The 19,540-nt window shown below is 38.2% G+C and overlaps 2 protein-coding genes across 5 annotated transcripts in view; one reads left to right on the forward strand and one right to left on the reverse strand.

Annotated features, from left to right (window-relative positions):
- Window positions 1–9,565, reverse strand: part of PURG (purine rich element binding protein G) — a 37,086-nt gene extending 27,521 nt beyond the window's left edge. The window contains exons 1-2 of one of the 3 annotated variants that reach the window (XM_054497955.2): window positions 9,286–9,565; window positions 8,126–8,995 (exon numbers count right to left, since the gene is read on the reverse strand). In XM_054497955.2, coding sequence (XP_054353930.1) covers window positions 8,126–8,989 — 864 coding nt within the window. In that variant the 5' untranslated portion in view covers window positions 8,990–8,995; window positions 9,286–9,565. Of the gene's footprint in view, window positions 1–67; window positions 8,996–9,285 lie in introns of those variants that run through there. The other 2 variants (XM_063668611.1, XM_054497954.2) reach the window with 2 other exon arrangements.
- Window positions 9,566–9,964: 399 nt separating this feature from the next.
- Window positions 9,965–19,540, forward strand: part of WRN (WRN RecQ like helicase) — a 142,027-nt gene continuing 132,451 nt past the window's right edge. The window contains exons 1-2 of one of the 2 annotated variants that reach the window (XM_054497956.2): window positions 9,986–10,184; window positions 10,619–10,680. The gene's annotated coding sequence lies outside the window, so the exon portion shown is untranslated. Of the gene's footprint in view, window positions 10,185–10,618; window positions 10,681–19,540 lie in introns of both variants that reach the window. The other variant, XM_054497957.2, reaches the window with a different exon arrangement.

Below are 19,540 nucleotides of genomic sequence, written 5' to 3' on the forward strand. Positions count from 1 at the left end.
AATATTCCTTTTAAAAAATTAAAGTTTAGTATAGTTATGTAGTTAGTATACAACAACGTGGTCTTAATAAGGACTAGAAACAAAATTTTATTTTGTGTGGCTAAAGAAATACATACATATTATAAAACTGACATTTTTTTTGCATTGTTCCGTTGGGTATCATCACAGGTTGCTGCATCTTTATAGTTGTTTCTAATGTAAACAGATAAACTCTCACACTTTCCAACTCTGGTATTATCCATCTATTTTTCCTTTCACAGTCCACTGATACAGAATTTTAAACGTTTAGAGTAGGAGAGAACCTTAGCTTCCAGCACAATACTGTTCATCTTTCACATGAGGAAATCATCCAACAGAAGTTGAATGATTTACTCAGGGTCATGCCGCACCTTGGCAGAATTACGTCTTATTATTCTTTCTCAAATGCTCTTTTAAAGGTTAAACAGAGATTGAGTTTTGAGAATGACTTATTTCTCTTAGATGAATTTTGTTATAGACAAGCAAAATAATCAGCTACTATCTTTCTCTTTTCTATTTCTTCTTTTCTGTTTGCTACCTCTAGGCAACAACCTCATCAAATCCACAACAAAATCCTGAAGATTTCTGTATTATCCAATAGAACCATTTTTTTAAGAAAAATAAAATACTAAATATGTTTTGAATATAAAAGTTTCTGATAAAAGTAATCCGGACTTTAATCAGATCAAGTAAGATAATCAGATTTATACCATTATTTTGATAAAGACAAAAAAACCAACATAAGCTTTTTTTCCCCAATCTTACACTTTGAGCAACTCTTTTAAATACTATAAACACTTTTCATTAGGGACTATTTTTCCCTTTCCCTAGGAAAATGAAAACTGAAAAAAAAATTTTTTGCAAAAATTAAGTTTAAGAGGGTAAAATGTGAAGACACAGAACTGCTACTTAATCAGAAATGAGTTAACAATATTAAACAGGAAAGTGTATATTCCATTTAAATGAGTTTTTTTTTCTTCATATTCATATCACAAAGTAACTTCACTATAGCAGCACTAATTCATTATGTTTTTATTTACTGGTGGATGTCACTGGCCTCAATAAAAATATGTAATTTTTCATAAGAAATATTCAAAAGAACATAAAGTTTGAAAAATATAATTTACCAGAAAGCACCAACATGGGAAGCTCTTCAATTAAGGATGGGAAATTATTAATATGTTTTAGCCTAAATTTAAGCAAAATTCATTCCTAAAGATGAATTTTTAATGAATTTTATAATGAATTATTTTTTATTTACTGTTTTTTTTTACTGGTGGATGTCACTGGCCTCAATAAAAATATGTAATTTTTCATAAGAAATATTCAAAAGAACATAAAGTTTGAAAAATATAATTTACCAGAAAGCACCAACATGGGAAGCTCAATTAAGGATGGGAAATTATTAATATGTTTTAGCCTAAATTTAAGCAAAATTCATTCCTAAAGGTGAATTTTTAATGAATTTTATAATGAATTATTCAGCATGAAAATAAAGGGAGCAAACTCTTTTATGCTTTTAAAATATGTTTAAGAGGATCTTATCTTTTAACAACACCTCTTTCATTTTGTAAACAGGACATTATGCTATCAAATATAGAGTTATTATTCTAAGGTTTAAAGCAATGCTTTAAATTTTTAAATCTTATGACATGTTCATAAAATTCACGGATACCAATTCATGAAAAAATTCTTCTTCCTCAACCCACATTTTAAAAGATATTTACAATTGTATTGGATCTTTTACTCTGGTTGCTTTAATTCATAATTAGATAGCATCTTTCAGGACTCAAGTATGGGATCTTTCATTTTTCAGATAATTTTTTCTCGGTGGTCAATAGAAAAGTCATATCAAAATGCACTCTTGATGGGAATGAAAAGAGAATTATGATTTTTGGGGACGGGTGCTCACAAAACTATTAAAGCAGTTTTGTTTATGTTTATAGGACTAGTAATAATGCTAACTTCATTAAAAAATTACATTGACCATTTTATATTCTTCCAGCAGAGACAGTTTAGCTGTACTTGTAACCTCACAGCACCCCAATTTTTACTCATTCCCCAAATCATCCCAGCGCCTTTGGTCCCAAGACTACTGACAGACTCTTGGTCCTTCAGTGAAAAATCAATGCTTTAAACAATCGGGTCTAGAGTCACCTATTTGCTTAAACTTGGATTTGATGAGGTTGCTAAATGAACATTATACCTTTCTCATAAAGATAAAGGCTTCATGCTAATAAAGTATTTCAACAGAATTATAACATACATTTTTACTATAGTTCTAATACTCATTTGCTCTTATAAGGGCAAGGTCTTTGGATAAAGATAATAGTAACAGAATTAGTAAAAATTGACTGAAAGTGATACTTTATTAAAGCTTTTAAATGTGGGTGTTTTTCATTAGGGAATACGGTTTAAGATAACACTTGGTTAAATTATTTAATATCCCGGCACTCCTGAACTGCACTACTTCAGGAAAAAGACCAATATATTTGTGAGGGGAATATAGGAAGGCAAGATGGCTAGGAAGAGAGAAAGGAAACTAGTAGGATAAACTGAATATCTGTATATTTAAAATACACATATATTTGCACTTTAAGTAAATACCAATGGGATTCATTCAAAATTTCCTTGATATTTCCTTGGTATAGTTAATATATTTCAAATTAAGTGATATGTTAACTAGCTCAAGTATGATATCTAAGTTAAAAAAAAGTCACTTAAAATGACAGATCTGAAATTGAACCTACTAGGTACAAGATAGTATATATAATACGTTTTCATCTGTATGTTTTAAAAAGAATATATATATATATATATATATATATACATACACATATACTTGTATATGCAGAGTAACTCTAGAAGGATACACAAGAAATTGCTAACATTGGTTGCTACTTTTCACCCTCTACCCATCTGTACTGTTTCCATTTTGTACTATATGTATGTTTTTCCCTATTCAAAAATATTGATTAAAATCTCATTACCAAAATAAATTTAAATGATTTAAAATAGCATGTCAAATTAATAACAAGTACAGATTTTTTCCATTATACATGAAAATATATACTTATACATATATTATTTTTCTAAGCTCTACCTACTAAATTTGGGTATATTTTCTTTATGACAGAGTTACTGTGATCTGAAAACCCAATTTTCACATGATATTAAGTTGGGAAAAACACATTTTCCCTGAACTTCATTGCTACAGTATGGTGGACTATGAGTTGTTTCAACAGCATGTTAACATGCTTATTCTTTTTCTCTGATGGGCTAGCCATTAGCCACCATTTCTCTTTGAAATTCAAGAAATATTTAAGGAAATTTCAGAAGGATTTAAGATCCTTTTCAGGCCGTGATAAGTATTACACCTGTATTATTCTGTAGGCATAGAATCAATGTTAACTCCTCTTTGTATGTTGTCAAAGATGTTTGGTGTTTTAGTAAAGACAGACTTCAAACTAAGTGGTGACTAAGCAAACCCCTTACATAAAGCTTTGAATAGGATTTCATAAATAGTTCCAATGAAAAACATTTGGAGATAAGCAGGAAAAAAAGCTCACACTTACGAAAAATTATTTTCAGAAAACCACTTAAAATTCAAATTAAGTCCTATTCATTTAAATATTAAAATATACCATAAACTCAAATTTAAAGGAATGATAATACATACATCAGCTTTCAATGGTAGCTGCTTATTTAAAATGAGCATCTGAGGGTATATTCCAATTTCATCCTCTTCAAATTGTGCAGCTCAGATAAATGTTTATTTTATGGAAAATATTTGCAAAATTACCATATAAATACATGATTATATTAAGGTAGGATGACTATATAATTTATTCTTATCTATAGATATAAAATGAACTCAGTAAATATAGCACACTCTTGATGAATTGTTAGTACACAGTGTTTCTCAGTAAAGTATTATTAAGCAACAGTTATCTAGTTTTCAAATGTACATCTTAAGAAGCTTTTAAGATGGAAGGATACACTAAATCCCCCAATACCCTTTTTAGTTGGTGAAGGTTAGTACTTCTGTGAATTCTGAGATATCATATTTGTGTTAGTGACTGTTCATAGGTTCCTTGCATTTCCTTAACTTGAAACCTTACCTCTTTAGTCTGAGTGTTCTTTAAATAATGCCACATCAGCTAACCACACTTTTAATTTGAGTATAATATTATGTACTGCATATTTATTCATTACTTAAACACATATCAACAATGAAACAATGATTGAAAAAAAATTTTGTCTAGACAAATTCCCCAAATTAACTGTCAGGGCATTGTGGGGAATCTCAACTAAATATAGTTTCAACTGTAATACGAATTTGCGTTAGAAATAGTATTTTATTTATTCTAGTTCTTAAGACATCAAATGTGAACTCTACTTTAAGATTCTTTGTTAAATATATTGGGATTTGTTTCAAAAGCATCTTCTACCCTTCTCCATTACACTGATTTAATGGAAACCTGTTACAACAACAGTTCCAACACAAACATATGCATGCACGGGATCACCTTATAGATTCTAGCTACATAGTTATTGAAACACATCCCACCTGTCAAGTGGCATAAATGTACATCTTCTATATACAAAAGGTAAAGTGCATTATTAAATTAGTGAACTGACAGATTGTCTGCCTGGACCATACAGCTTTCAAATAGACAAATGTGAAATTCTCCTATTAGAACCAATTATTTCAAGAGGTTCCAACTAGCTTTTCCACCCTGTCATTTATTTTTTTGGCCATGCTCTTTAGTGCAAATAAGCTTGTGTTTGACTCAAGTTTCAGGGACATGGCAATCTCGGGCTTTAACAAGGAAAATTATAAAATGTAGAAGAACTTTAATATCTTTATAATACATTGCATCTTTTGCATATAAGCAACAGATTAGTGCTGCTTTCAATTGCTAGGAGCACACTGCCAACTATCAAGAGGAACCCGTTTCCAAATTTCATACTATTAGCTTATATTACTACAGTTTTGAGCCTGTACCACATTATGCTTGGATTATTATGTGCAAACATCATCAGTGTTTTAGAATTATACAGTGAACTAGTACTTTTGGTAACTAACTTTCATGCTCATTTTTTAACTTCTAACTTCCAGTTGCCTTAAGAGTTTAATGTCTTCAAGGCAGGGATTCTGTTATTTTGAAGGATACCATGAACACTTGCAGTTCCATGTATGTTACAAATGACAATAAATAAAACGCATATTGCACAGATAAGAATAGTAGCTTATTTTATAAGATACATGGCAATACATGTCCTAAGACCAGAGTTTTGAACTGGATCATATTTAATTATGGCTAATGAATTCTTGGGAATTTTAAATATCAAAAAGTCATAGCATCATCTCATTTTTCAATGATTAACTATGAAAAAAATGAAACAAAAGGACTGGCAGAAGGCTTAATAATTTTAGAGTATACTCAATTGCCAGTATATATGCATCTATTTAATCTGCAGCTTTGAGATGGTAAAAACTTTGAAGTATACATACAAAGTAGAAAATCTGGCTGCTTAACTAATTCTTTACTTAAATAATTAATGGAAAACTAAATTTAATAATGTTTATATACAATGATTTAAAGATATTTATCTTTAAGTCTGACATGGTATTGTATGTATGTATACACACATATATATGTATACATGTATATACATATGTGTGTGTGTATATATATAGATATAGACACATACCCAAATCTTATCAGACCCAAAAGGTAAAAGGAAATCATTTAGACCTAATGGATATAAATATTTTAGAAAGGAAGACTTTAAGAGAGTGTATACACTCATAGCAATAGCGATAGGAACAATCAAATACTAGAATATTCACAGCTCCAGTTTGCCAAAATCTGACACGTTGATTATTATTAATAGGCACTATGATGGGCAGCAATAACAATCAGTAGTACAGTAATTCAAGTGCACATCACTCCTTCATAGACCAAAAACTACTTTTTTAGCAAGCCTACATAGTTATTTTACAGTTAGGACTGTTTAAAAATCCTTGCTACTTTTAGAGTCTCAACACCCACCATGTGCTATTAGCTCTAGTACTAACATTATCTCCTAACCTTCAGTTGTTCCATAGTGATCCAGATGGTCCACAATTATAATGAACTAATGAGATTCCTTCACGCTACTAGAGGAAGTGTGAAATACAATCTGCAAACCAACACTAGCATATATGTTGGGGTTACTGATTGCTTGTTCTTAAGTAACATAAACCAATGAAATTAATTTTCTTAATTCATACCATCAAATTTTCTTAGTGACCTCACGTAAATGTATTGGGGGACAAAACTCTGGAAGAAAAAAATTGCTGATATAATTTTAAATTACTTTTAGCATATAAAAGAAGAGCTACATTCTGATTTGAATCCATGCAGCCAGCTCTCATCAATGAGAGTGATATTTGGGGGTTGAAATCAGTGTTCTGGCTCTTAAATATGATCAGATGGACTTATTGTGTGGGAGGTGAATAAAGCCAAGATAAAAGACAATAATTTCATTCAGAAGAAAATATAGCTGAATAGATGTAATTTCAGTCAGTTAATACAGGATGGGTTGGTACACATATAACACTATACCCACTTGTTTAAAAAATTGCTTAGGTGTTGAAAAATTGCTGCGGCACTTCCTGGAAAGTAATTTTTAATACAGGTAAATGGGTGAGTCTTGTGTAAAGTCAGAAAGAGCACCTTGGAAAATGCCTGAATTTTCCTTTCAAATATATTCATAACCAATCTTCAAATAATATTTTTCTCAGACTGGAAATTTGTATTCTAAATTCTTTCTAGAAAAAAAAATCCCCACCCCCTCCAGAATTAAAACACCTGCAAAATTCAGGTTTATATTGGAAGTGTTGACATGGTTTTAAGGGTAGCAGTTGCAAAAGTGCTACTAAAATATATTATTACAGGTATATTTTTATATCAGTTAATTGGTGCACCAACCCTTCTGAAATAGTGTTAAAGAAGAAGCATAAAGTATAACACCTTGAGTCCATGATATATTTTGGGGAAGAAACCTCTTGCAATCTTCAAATTAGCATGAAAAGCTACACCACCAAGATTTCCATAGCAAAGCCATTGGATGAAGCCTCCCACTCAATGTGACATAAAAGTAATTCCTGAAACTTTGGAAAGTCAATAAAAATATATGGAACATTAAGTAGAGGTAAAGAAGGGATTGTAACTAAACTTAGAATAACCAATTAAAACTCTCCCATGGCTTTGATATGGCAACTATAAAATGTAGGGTTACCACAAAGTTTGAAATTATAGAATACTATAGTATTCTTAAGAAATATTATGACATTGTATTTTTAAGGTTTAATTAGATAATAAGATTTGATCCTTTGATGGTATATTCAGTTATCCAACGGACAATATATGTCTACTTGTAGTTTTATAAGTAAATATTTATATATACCGGAGGTCAATTTCTGTTTCTGTGGTTAACTGCCCTACAGGCAAGCTTAGCAGCTTTTAATGAAGTAGGACTGAAATACTTTTGGGGGAATTTGTTAAATAGAAAGTCACACTTCTATTTAAGTATATGTATCTTTTTTCAGGATTATGTCATAGTGCAATGTAAATCTTAGTTATGATATTTAGAATGTCAGAATGTCACATTTTGTGCTGATTTGCATACTTCAATAGTCTGGAGCAGTTGAAGCAGCTAAACTATTTAGCTCTGGGAAGGTTGGAATTCCCGTAAGAATTATAGTGATCTATGTGTAACATAACATGAGAATCAGACTTCTTGAAGTATCAACTACTAGAGGTATTACTAATAACAACGGGCCAAAAAAGAGGAAAAACTTCTTCAAAGGATAATGGATCAGTACTTTTAGCCAATTTGTGATTTTAAATTTTGCCTGATGGAGTTCAATTTCACTCTAGTCGAGGCATTCTTGTTCTTCACCACTGGCCTTTCTGCCATCCATTCTCTTTTCTTTATGGCTGTTGCAAATTTTCCTCATCTCTTCTTCATACTTGATAAAATTCTCCCCAAACCTTGTCCAAGCTTTGAATGGAACAGTAATAGTATTACGGTAAGGTGGTCTCACCTCACTTACCTTCAGGAAAATTCCATATTTATTAGAGCCCACATCAAAGTAGAACCTTTTATTGTCCACTCTGAAAGAAGTCCCCTCTGGGAGTTCAAGCGGGTCATCGTCTCCACCTCTTCGTTCTTCTATGTCTCCTTCGCCATAGTCTTCAATCAGCTGAACCAAGGCATCACGAAACTCAATCATTCCTTGTGCTGGGAGGACAATAGTCTGTTCTTGGCCCAAACTGTGGCCAAAATAACCGATCATGCCAGTCCCCCGCATCACGGTTTGTCTAATCCGTAGGAAGCGACCCCGCTGATTTTCCTTTAGGTCTAGGTAATATTTCCTATTGTCCCTCTCGATATAGTCTGTTTTCAGGACACTGTGAGGATGCTCTTCGGACCCCACCGAGACTGGTGGGGAGGGTGCCGAGTGCTTCTGCCTCCTCCTGGAGCCTTGCTCTTTGCTGTGGCCATGCTCTTGCCGGTGGCCTTTCAGGCCCAGGTGGGCATAGTGCTCGATGAAGTCCCCTAGACAGTCCTTCAGCTCCGCTGCCACAGACAGGGAGAGGGTCAGTTTACTCTTTCTGATGTTGTCCTGCCGGCCTCTCCCTATCCAGACTTCGGCTATCTTTAGGAAGCGGCCCCGGGAGCTTTGCTTCACGTCTAGGTAAAACCTCTTTTTCTGGATGTCCACTCGTTTGGAGGCCAGCTCCTGGATTTCGGCTGCGCCCCCGGCCTGATTAGGGGTGGCTGAGGCCGGGTAGTGGGGGTAGTGGGAGTGCTGGGCCTGGGGATAGAGTCTACTCTTGCTTAGGCCAGAGCCCCCTACATTCTTGCCTCCGCGGCCGCGGCCGCCGCCGCCTCCCCTTCGCCTGGCTCTTTCCATCTTCAGCTGCAAGTGACAAACAGACACACGGGGTGGGGTGGGGGAGGGGTGTTGAGAACAATCGCAGACGCCCCTCGGCCTGACCGCCCCCGCCGCTGCCCGCGACCCCCACGCCGGGCCCGGCTCCCCCGGCGCCGCATCGCGGGGCTCCAGCCACTGCCGGTCGGTTGACGGCCGCCGCTCCGGCTCTGCCCGCGCTCCCCGCATCCCTCCGCCGCCCCCGGGGCCGCTCCCGCACGCCGCCGCCGCCCGTCCCGCGCTCCGCGGCCCCAGGTCCCCAGCCGGCGGGCACTCACATCATCTCTGCCATCACCGCCGCCGCCGATGCCCTTCACGACCACCGCCGCCGCCGCCGCCAGCTCTCGGCCCCTCTGCTGCAGCCGCCGCAGCCGCCGCCCCCCGCCTCCTCCCCCGCCGCCGCCGCTCGCACTGCCCCCCGCCGGAGCAGCCGGGCAGGGGCATCGCCCGCGGCGCCCACCGCAGCCGCCCCTCCTGCGGCCGCTGCGGGGGCAGCCGCCTGGCTTCGGACACCGGCCCCACACCCGCCAGGAGGGGAGGGGAGGGGAGGCGGGGAGAGCGACGGCGCGGGGCGGGCGGTGGACCCCGCCTCCCCCGGCACAGCCCGCTGAGGGGAAGAGGGGGTCTCCGCTTTTCTTCAGTGCACTCTCTGACGGAAGCCCGGCGCGTGGGGTGCAGCAGGAGTGCGAGGGGACTGGACAGGTGTGAAGATGGCAATGAGGACCGGGCGACGGGAGTGTTCTCACTTCTCCGGATTCCACCGGGATGCAGGACTCTAGCTGCCCAGCGGCACCTGCAAAGAGACTACAATTCCCGAGGTGCTCAGCGGCAGCGAGGGCCTCCACTCATGCGCACCGCGGCGCGCTGGGCGGGGCTGGATGGGCTGTGATGGGAGGGTTGCAGCGCCGCGCGAAAGGCGAGCCGGGCCGGGGGCGGGGAAAGGGGTGGGGCAGGAGCGGGGGCGGGGACCGGGCTGGAGGGGCGGGGCGGGTCAGTCTCCCGGAGCTGATGTGTACTGTGTGCGCCGGGGAGGCGCTGGCTTGTACTCGGCAGCGCGGGAATAAAGTTTGCTGATTTGGTGTCAAGCCTGGATGCCTGGGTTGCAGGCCCTGCTTGTGGTGGCGCTCCACAGTCATCCGGCTGAAGGAGAAGACCTGTTGGACTGGATCTTCTCGGGGTAACGTGTCTTCCCATTCCTGTTTTCCCAGCTCCGTGCCCCGGGGTATCTATCGTGCTAGGCTTCTGAGACAACGTGGAGGTGCTTAGGCCCGCGGAGCAGGCCCCTGGGCTGTGTTTGGGAGATTCTGGAAAAACAGACTTTCTCCCTTTCCCTTTCCCCTCTGGAACAGCTGGGAAAGGCCTCTCTCGGAGCTTCCGCCATTCAGAAGTGCTTCCCCGCCCCTGACCGCCCCAGCCTGATGTTTACCCTGCGCGCTTAGGATTGCTCTCTTTCCAGTACGGCCTTTATTATGGCAGAAATTGAGCCACTCCAGGTCTGCACAGCAAAGTCGAGGGAAATAACCTGCTGTCTATGATTTAGCAAGTGATGATGGATATTTTTGAGTTCAAATCACTCAGTCTTTAATGGATTTTCTTTTCTTTTTTTCCTAGTTGAATCTCAGTTGTTCTCGGGCTAGGTTTGATATGAAAAATACTACTTCCTGTTGAAGAAGGTAATATAATTCTTAGGATGCTAATACAGGAGTCTGTAAGTCGGAGTACTTCAGGCTTTTTATGGTTTGGTACATTTCTTTTTAGGGGTGGGAGATCGGGATAAGTAGGACAGTTCAGATCTTGATGTCATTGAATAGTGGTGTCTACCTAAAAGGAAGAGGCTGGGGCACAAAATTATAATTTAAAATGTTTATTTCAGCCAAAATGAGGACAGCTGCCCAGGACACATTTCCCAATTGCCTTGGGGAGTGCTCCTTCAGCCTTGGTTACAAGCAGGTTTTTAAAGGCGAAGGGAAAGAGTGGGCTGAGACAGAGTTGGTCAGGAATTGTTATTGGTTTACAGAGATAACCATTGCTTAGTGATTGGCTGTACACTGTAATTCATAGGGTATGAGTTATCGTGTCCAGCATATGGCGTTTTATGGCTTCTTGGTGCCAGTCTAGAGCCCACATAGCAGGTGGGCTTTAAGAGATAATTATCCAGCTCAGACGGGGAGTGAGATGGGACTGTTTTTTCATTCTAATGCCTCTCTGGGCCTGATAATTTAAAGGGGCTTGCATTCTTCAGCTAAAATTTTATTTTCTTTTATTTTTTCCCCCCCACAGTGGTCTCCTTTTATCAATCCAACAAATGTTTATTAAGGACTGCTCTAGGCACTAGAGATACCAACAATGAACAAAACAGACAAACATCTCTCTCCTTTTGGAGCTTACATTTTAGTGGAAAGAGACAGGCAAAAAGTAAAATGTATAGGATGACAGAAGGTGAAAATAGAGATTAAAAAGGAAAGGGGGATGAAGAGTGTGTGTGTGTGTTGTGGGTTGGGGGGGCTGTAGGGAGCTGCAGTTTTACAGTAAGTGGTCAGGGACGTCCTCTCTGAGAAGGGAATTTTTGAGTCCAGAGCTCAAGGAAGTGAGAGAACTTACCTTGACGTTCTCTGGAGGAGAAGAAAGTACAAAGGCCCTGGGGGAACCTGCCTCTTTATATTCAGAGAGCAACTTAAGAGGCCTAGTGAGCTGGAGCAGAGCGGAGACGAGGTCAGAGGTCAGGCCAGAAAGGGAAAGGGGCCCGAATGTGTAGGACTTTATGGGCTATATTGAAAATTTGGGCTTTCATTCTGAGGGAGATGGGAAGCTGTTGGAGAGTTGTTAGGGAAACGTGATCTGAATTATGTTTCTAAAAAATTGGAGTAAGATATCATAAAATTTGCCATCTTAACCATTTTTAAGTGTTCAATTTAGTGACATTAATTACACTCATCATGTTGTGAAATCATCACCACCACTATTTCCAAGACCTTAACGACTTCAAACAGAAACTATAACTTCTAAGCAATAACTCCCCATTGCCTCATCTGCCCAGCCCTTAGTGACTTTAAATGCACATTCTTCCTCTACAAATTTGCCTATTCAAGATAGTCTACATAAGTGGAACCATATAATATTTGTCTTTTTTTGTATCTGGCCAATTCCACTCAGAATTCTTTTTTAAACAGCTTTATTGAGATATAATTAATATATCATATGATTCACTCATTTAAAGTGTGCAATACAATGGTTTTTAGTTTGTCTTCAGAGTTGTACAACCTTTATCGCAATTACCTTTAGGACTTTTTCATTACCCAAAAGAGAATCTCTATAACCATTAATACTCAATCCCACACGCTTTCCTAGGCAATCACTTACCTATTTTTTTGTCTCTATATAGCTATCAAACCCTATGATATTCCTTCTATCTAACTGTATGTTTGTACTCATTAACAACCTGTCTTCATTCCCACCACCCATCCATCCCAGCCTCTGGTAATCACCATTCTACTTGCTACCTCAATGACATGAAATTTTTTAGCTCCCACATACAAGTGAGAACATGCGATATTTGTCTTTCCCTGCCTGGTTTATTTCACTTAACAGAATGTCTTCCAGTTCCATTCATGTTGCTGCAAATGATAGGATTTCATTCTTTATTATGGCTCAATAATATTCCATTGTATATGTGTATCACATTTTCTTTATCCACTCATCTGTTGATGGACAGTTAGCTTGATTCCATATTCTGGCTATTGTTGAGCAGTGCTGCGGGAAACATGGAAGTGCAGATAGCTCTTTGACATACTGATTTCATTTCCCTTGCATATATACCCTGTAGTGGATTTGCTGGACCCGCTTGTAGTTCTACATTTAATATTTTGAGTTATTTCCATAGTGGTAGTAATAATTTACATTCCCACCAATAGTGAGGAAGGAGTTCCCTTTTCTCCACATCCTCGCCAACACTTATCTTTTGTCTTTTTGGTAATAGCCATTCTAACAGGTGTGAGTTGATATCTCATTGTAATTTTGATTTACATTTCCCTGATGGCTATTGATGAGCAATGTTTCATATACCTGTTGGTTATTTGTATATCTCCTTTTGAGAAATGTCTATTCAGGTCTTTTGCTCATTTTTTAATGTTTTTTAATTTTTTTATTTTTTTGCTATTGGGTTGTTTGACATCCTTAAACATTTTGGAAATTAACCTCTTATTAGATGTACAGTTTGCAAATATTTTATCCGATTCTGTAGATTCCGTCTTCACTCTGTTGAATTTGCTGTGCAGAGAAGCATTTTATTTTGATGTAATCCCTTTGTCTATTTTTGCTTTTGTTACCTTTGCTTTTGAGGTTGTATCCAAAAAATCATTGCCCAGATCAGCAGTCTCCAACCTTTTTGGTGCCAAGGACTGGTTTCATCGAAGACAATTTTTCCATCCGCAGGAGGGAGGGGATGGTTTCAGGATGATTCAAGCGCATTACATTTATTGTGCACTTTGTTTCTATTATTATTACATTGTAATATATAATGAAATAATTATACAATTCACCATAATATAGAATCACTGGGAGCCCTGAGCTTGTTTTCCTGAAACTTGAGGGTCCTATCTGGTAGTGATGGGAGACAGTGACAGATCATAAGGCATTAGGTTCTCCTAAGGAGCATACAACCTAGATCCCTTGCATGCGCAATTCACAGTAGGGTTTGCGCTGCTATGAGAATCTAATGCCACAGTTGATATGTCAGGAGGTGGAGCTCAGGTGGTAACGTGAGGAATGGGGAGCAGCTGTAAATAAAAATGAAGCTTCGCTTGCTTGCCTGCTGCTCACCTACTGCTTTGTAGCCTGGTTCCTAACAGGCCATGGACTGGTACTAATCTGTGGCCCCGGGTTTGGGAACCTCTAGCCCTGACCAATGTTAGGGAGCTTTTTCCTGTGTTTTCTTCAAGTGGTTTCATGGTTTTGGGTCTTATATTTGAGTCTTTAGTCCATTTTGAGTTGATGCTGTCTGTGGTGAGAGATAATTGACTACTTTCATTCTTTTGCATATGGTTATCAGTTTTCCCAACACCATTTATTGAAGAGCCTGACCTTTCCCCATTGTGAGTTCTTGGCTCTTTTGTCAAAAATCAGTTGGCTATAAATGTGTGGTTTTATTTCTTGGGTCTCTGTTCTGTTCTATTATCTGTGTGTCTCTTTATGCCAGTACCGTGCTGTTTTGATTACTAGAGTTTAGTATATTTTGAAGTCAGGTAGTGTGATACCCCTAGCTTTGTTCTTTTAGCTCAAGATTGCTTTGGCTATTCAGAGTCTTTTGTGAGGATAATGTTTTCAAGGTTCGCCCATGTTGTGGCATGTATCAGAACTCGATTTCTTTTTATGGCTGAATAATTTTCCACTGTTTATATTATATATATGCCATATTTATTTATTCATATGTTGATGGACACTTAGGTTGTTTCCACCTTTTGGCTATTGTGAATAATGCTGTTATTAACATTGGTGTACAAGAATCTGTTTGAGTTCCTATTTTCAATTCTTGTGGGAATATACCTGCGAGTGGACTTACTGGATCATACGGTAAGCTTTTGGTTTAGCTTTTTAAGGAACTGCTAAAACTGTTTTTCCATGGGAGCAGTGTACAAGTGTTCCAGTTCTCCATATGCTCACCAAAACTTAATTTCCTTTTTTAAAAATTATAGCTATCCTAGTAGGTGGTGGGAAGTGGTATCTTACTGTGGTTTTGTTTTGTATTTCTTTAATGACTAATGATGTTGAGCATCTTTTAATGTGCTTATTGGCCATTATATATCTTCTTTGGGGGACTGTCTGTTAAGTCCTTTGCCCATTTTTTAATTGAGTTTTTTTTTTTCTGTTGAATTGTAGGAGATCTTTGTATATTTCTGAATATTAAACCCTTATTGGGTATATGATTTGCAAATAATTTCTCCCATTTTGTGGGTTTTCTTCACTTTTTGATAGTGTTCTTTGATTCACTTTTAAATTTTTATAGAGTCCAATTTATCTATTTTTTCTTTTGTTGCCTATGCTTTTGGCGTCATACCTAATTCCCAAATCCAAGGCCATGAAGATTTTCTGCTATGTTTTCTTTTAATAGTTTTATAGTTTTACTTTGTCTATTGGAGTTTTAAGTTAATTCTTGTATATTAGTGTGATACATTTAAGTTATTTTTGTATATGGTGTGAGGTAGGGGTCCAACTTCACTCTTTTCCATATGGAGATCCAGTTGTCCCAGCACCACATGTTTTAGAGTCTATTCTTTCCCCACTGAATGGACTTGGCACTCTTGTCAAAAATCAATTGGTCGTAAATGTATGGATTTACTTCTGGAATCTCAATTCTATTCTATTTTATTTATGTTTCTGTCCTTATGCCTGTACCACACTGTTTTGATTACTGTAGCTTTGTAGTAAGTTTAGAAATTGGGAAACATGAGTCCTCCAACTCTATTCTTCTTTTTCAATATTATTTTGGCTATTTGGGGTCCCTTGCAATTCTGATGAATTTGAGGATCACCTTTTCCATTTCTGCAGAAAAGCCTTTTGATAGGGATTGCATTGAATCTGTGGATAACTTTGGGTAGTATTGACATCTTAACAGTATTAAGTTTTTCTATGCATGAACATGGGATATCTTTCCATTTATTTGTGTTTTCTTTAATTTCTTTCAGCAGCATTCTGTAGTTTTCAGAGTACACGTTTTTCACCTCCTTGGTTAAATTTATTCCTGGTATTTTATTCTTTTAGCTGCTATTGTAAATGCAGTTACTCTCTTAGTTTCCTTTCAGATTGTTCATTTCTGGTGTATAACAACAGCTGATATTTCAGTGTTGATGTTGTACTCTGAAACTTTGTTGAATTTACTTATTAGATCTAGTAGCTTTCTTTGAGATTTTTATATGGGATTATGTCATCTGTATATAGAGATAGTTTTACTTCTTCCTTTCCATTATGGATGCCTTTTATTTCTTTTCCATGTCTAATTTCTCTGGCTAGAACTTTCAATATGATGTTGAAAAGCAGTGGTGAAAGTGGGTATCTTTGTCTTGCTTCCTATCTTAGGTGGAAAGCTTTCGGTCTTTCACCATTAAGTATGGTGTTAGCTGTGGGTTTTCATAAATGCCCTTTATCATGTTGAAGAAATACCCTTTTATTCCTAGTTTTCAGTTTTTATCATGAAAGGGTGTTGGATTTTGTCAAATGCCTTTTCTGTGTCAATTGAAATGATCATGTATTTTTCCTCCCTTATCTTAATGTAATGTGTTATATTGATTAATTTTCTTATGTTGAACCACCCTTGCCTTTCTGGGGTAAATTTCAGTCGCTCATGTTATATAGTCCTTTAAATTGAGTTATCTTGTAACAGAATCACTCTGTTACTGTTTTGAGCATAGGCCATAGGGAAAAGCAGGTAAAAGGTAAATGGCTTGAACCAGCATTGTAGCAGCAGAAGTGGTGAGAGGAGGTCGAATTTTGGCTTTGTTTTGAAGACAGAACCAACAGTATTTGCTGACAGATTAGATGCAGAATGTGAAAGGAGGAGATGAGTCAGGATGAATCCAAGGCTTTTGGCATGAGCAACCAGACAGATGAAGGTGACTTACTAAGATGGGAAATATACAAAAGGAGCAGTTTGGGGAAACTTTATATCTATTGAGTGGAATATGCCAATTAGAGATTCAAATATTCAATAAATAATTGGCTATCAAAGTTTGAAGTTAAGAGGAATGGTCTAGGCTGTTTATATAACTTTGGAAGTCATTAGTGTATAACAGCTAATTTAAAAGCCAGCAGACTCTAAGGGAGTGAGTGTAGAGGGAGAAGAGAACAGGTCTGTGACTTGAATCCTGGAATGCTGTGATGTTTAGAGATTGGGGAGGTAAGAAGGAGCAGCAGAGTATACTGAAAAGGGGTTGTTGCTGATATAGATGGAGACTCAAGAATTATCACAGAAGCCTGATAAAATGTTTCAAGAAGATGGGTGTGATTAATTGTGTCACTTACTGCCGGTACATTGACTCAGATGAGCGTTGAGAATTGGCTATAGGATTTGACAACATAAAAGTCATTGGAAACCTTGACATGAGCCCTTTTCTCAGAGTGGAGTGGTTACAATGGGTTTAAGAGAGGATTAAAGGAGTGGAAACAGAGATGCTAGTATAGATGACTCGTTTGAGTAGTTTTCCTACAAAGGGGAGAATAATAATGGAGCGGTTAGCCAAAAGTTGAGTTTTTTTTTTCTTTTTTTTGGTTGGGAAAAATTGCATATATGTTGATGGGTCTTTTCTGGCAGACCAGTAGAGAGGAAAAAGTTGATGATGTAGGAGACAGGAAAATGTCTTTGAGTAGATGTCTTTGAGAAAATATCTTTGAGTAGATGAGAGGTTTGCACACATGGAGAGGTTGAATGTAGGAGTACAGATAGTTCATCCATAGTTACATAAGAAAAGGTAGATGTATTAGGGTTCTCCTGAGAAACAGAACCAATAGGAGATCTTTATATCTCTGTGTCCTTCTCTATCTGTATCTCTGTCTCTGTATCTATCAAGAGATTATAAAAGTCTTAAGATCTGCCAGGAGATATTCTCACGGGAGCTAATGGTATAGTTTCAGGCCAATTGTGAAGGCCTGAGGACCAGGAGAGCCTATGGTGTAAGTTCCAGTCTGAGTCCAAGTCTGAAGGCAGGAGAAGACCAATGTCCCAGCTCAAAGACAGGCAGAGGGAGCAGATCTTCTCTTACTTAGCCTTTTTATTTATTCAGGCCTTCAACAAATTGAAGGCCCACCCACATTAGGGAGGGCAATCTGCTTTACTCAGTCTACTGAATCAAATGTTAGTCTCACCCAGAAACATCCTCACAGACACACCCAGAATAATGGTTAGCCAAATATCTGGGCACCCCATGGCCCACTCAAATTGACACATAAAATTAACCACCACAGTAGAGTATATGGGTACAAATATAATTATGTGACATAGATTTCAGGGTAAGAGCTTGTGGAAATTCATTTTTGATTGCTTCTAGTGAAATCGGAAGCAAGATCATCAGCTAAGAGTGACAATCGGTGGAGGAGATATGAAGTTTAAGTGGAGAGGAGAAGGTATAAAATAGTCTTAGTAGGGGAGGATAGTAAATAGATTAGGGAAAAATTGTAGGATTGCCAGGAAGCACTAAGGGCCCACTTGAGGCTGGTGGTCACAAATTTAAGGTGAGACCAGTCAAAATGGTTGTGCTTTTCACCTGCTACATTCATTCAGCTGCATAGGTACAGGCACGGAGTAAGTCAAGAGTTCTTTTTTATTTGGGGTTAGAGTTTTGCCGGGAGATAGTAATAAAGCCAGAAGGGCAATGAATTTGAGGGAGTATGCAAGGAAGTGGCTATTAACTTGGAGTTTAAACTGGTCAAGAAGAGAATTAAGGACTGCCCAAGGGGTGAGGACAATGATATGGTAGCAGGGCCCTTAAAGGCCCCAGTTAGATGAAAATATTTTTGGAATTGAGTTTCTAGAGGGAATGAACTTGAAAAACAGGAGGTGTTGGTTGGAGAGTGGGATATATGGAATTGAGATTATGGAAGGATTCAGTCATTGGTAATAACATAGTATCTTTGTAGGAATAAATGGGTGGAGCAGGATGCAGACAAGATCACTGGAGGAGGGCTAGTCAGAAGACTGGGAGGCACTGTCTCCCTTGGTTATTATACATCAAAGATTGTGATCTACTAGATAAGTAGTGGGGAAAGGGTAGGATATAGATATTAATGGCTATAGTTTGGATGGTGATGGTCATGGTGATGATGATGGTCCATTAACACTCAACTCAAATACCATCAATTTGATTTATATCTAACACCACAAAGTTAGGTGTTGAGTTACCATGTGGTTATATTGTAACTAATAGTCAACCCTTCATGGACTTCTATTCTTTGATGAGACTCTTCTTGTAGGAGTAGTAGGTGCCTTAAAGCACCTTTTCATAGTTGTCAGATTGAAATCCTTCACCAGTGGTTTAGTTTAACCCTGCTACTGTGGAAGTTTCTCTTGGCTTTCTGTGTGGGCTGGTTCTTTGTCTAGTTTTACCTTTTGGGGTTAGCATACTATTGTGAATGATTTATTGGTGAGAAGGTAAGCAGAGAAGTAGAGTACTCTATGACCTAGTAATTTCATATCTAGGAATCTATCCTATAGAAATGATAGGAATGCCTAACAATACCCACATATCCACAAGGGTATTCATTGAACGTTATTTTTGGTGAAATTCACAAGCAACCTAGTTATCATCAATAGGGAATTGTTAAATTATGATAGATAAAATGGAATTCTATTCAATCTTCAAAAAGTCAGATCAAGAAGTGGTATTACATTTTAATTATCCCATCCTGTCAACAAGAGTGCCTTCAGTTGCAAGTAATGGAAACACCAGTCAAACTGACTTCAGCAATAGAAGGTTATTTATTGGTCTATCTCATGGAGACATCTGAGGTAGAGTGGCCTTCAGGCAAGTTCACTCAGGGATCTGACTA

Source organism: Pongo pygmaeus, chromosome 7, assembly GCF_028885625.2.
Source record: "Pongo pygmaeus isolate AG05252 chromosome 7, NHGRI_mPonPyg2-v2.0_pri, whole genome shotgun sequence".
Lineage (NCBI taxonomy): Eukaryota > Metazoa > Chordata > Mammalia > Primates > Hominidae > Pongo > Pongo pygmaeus.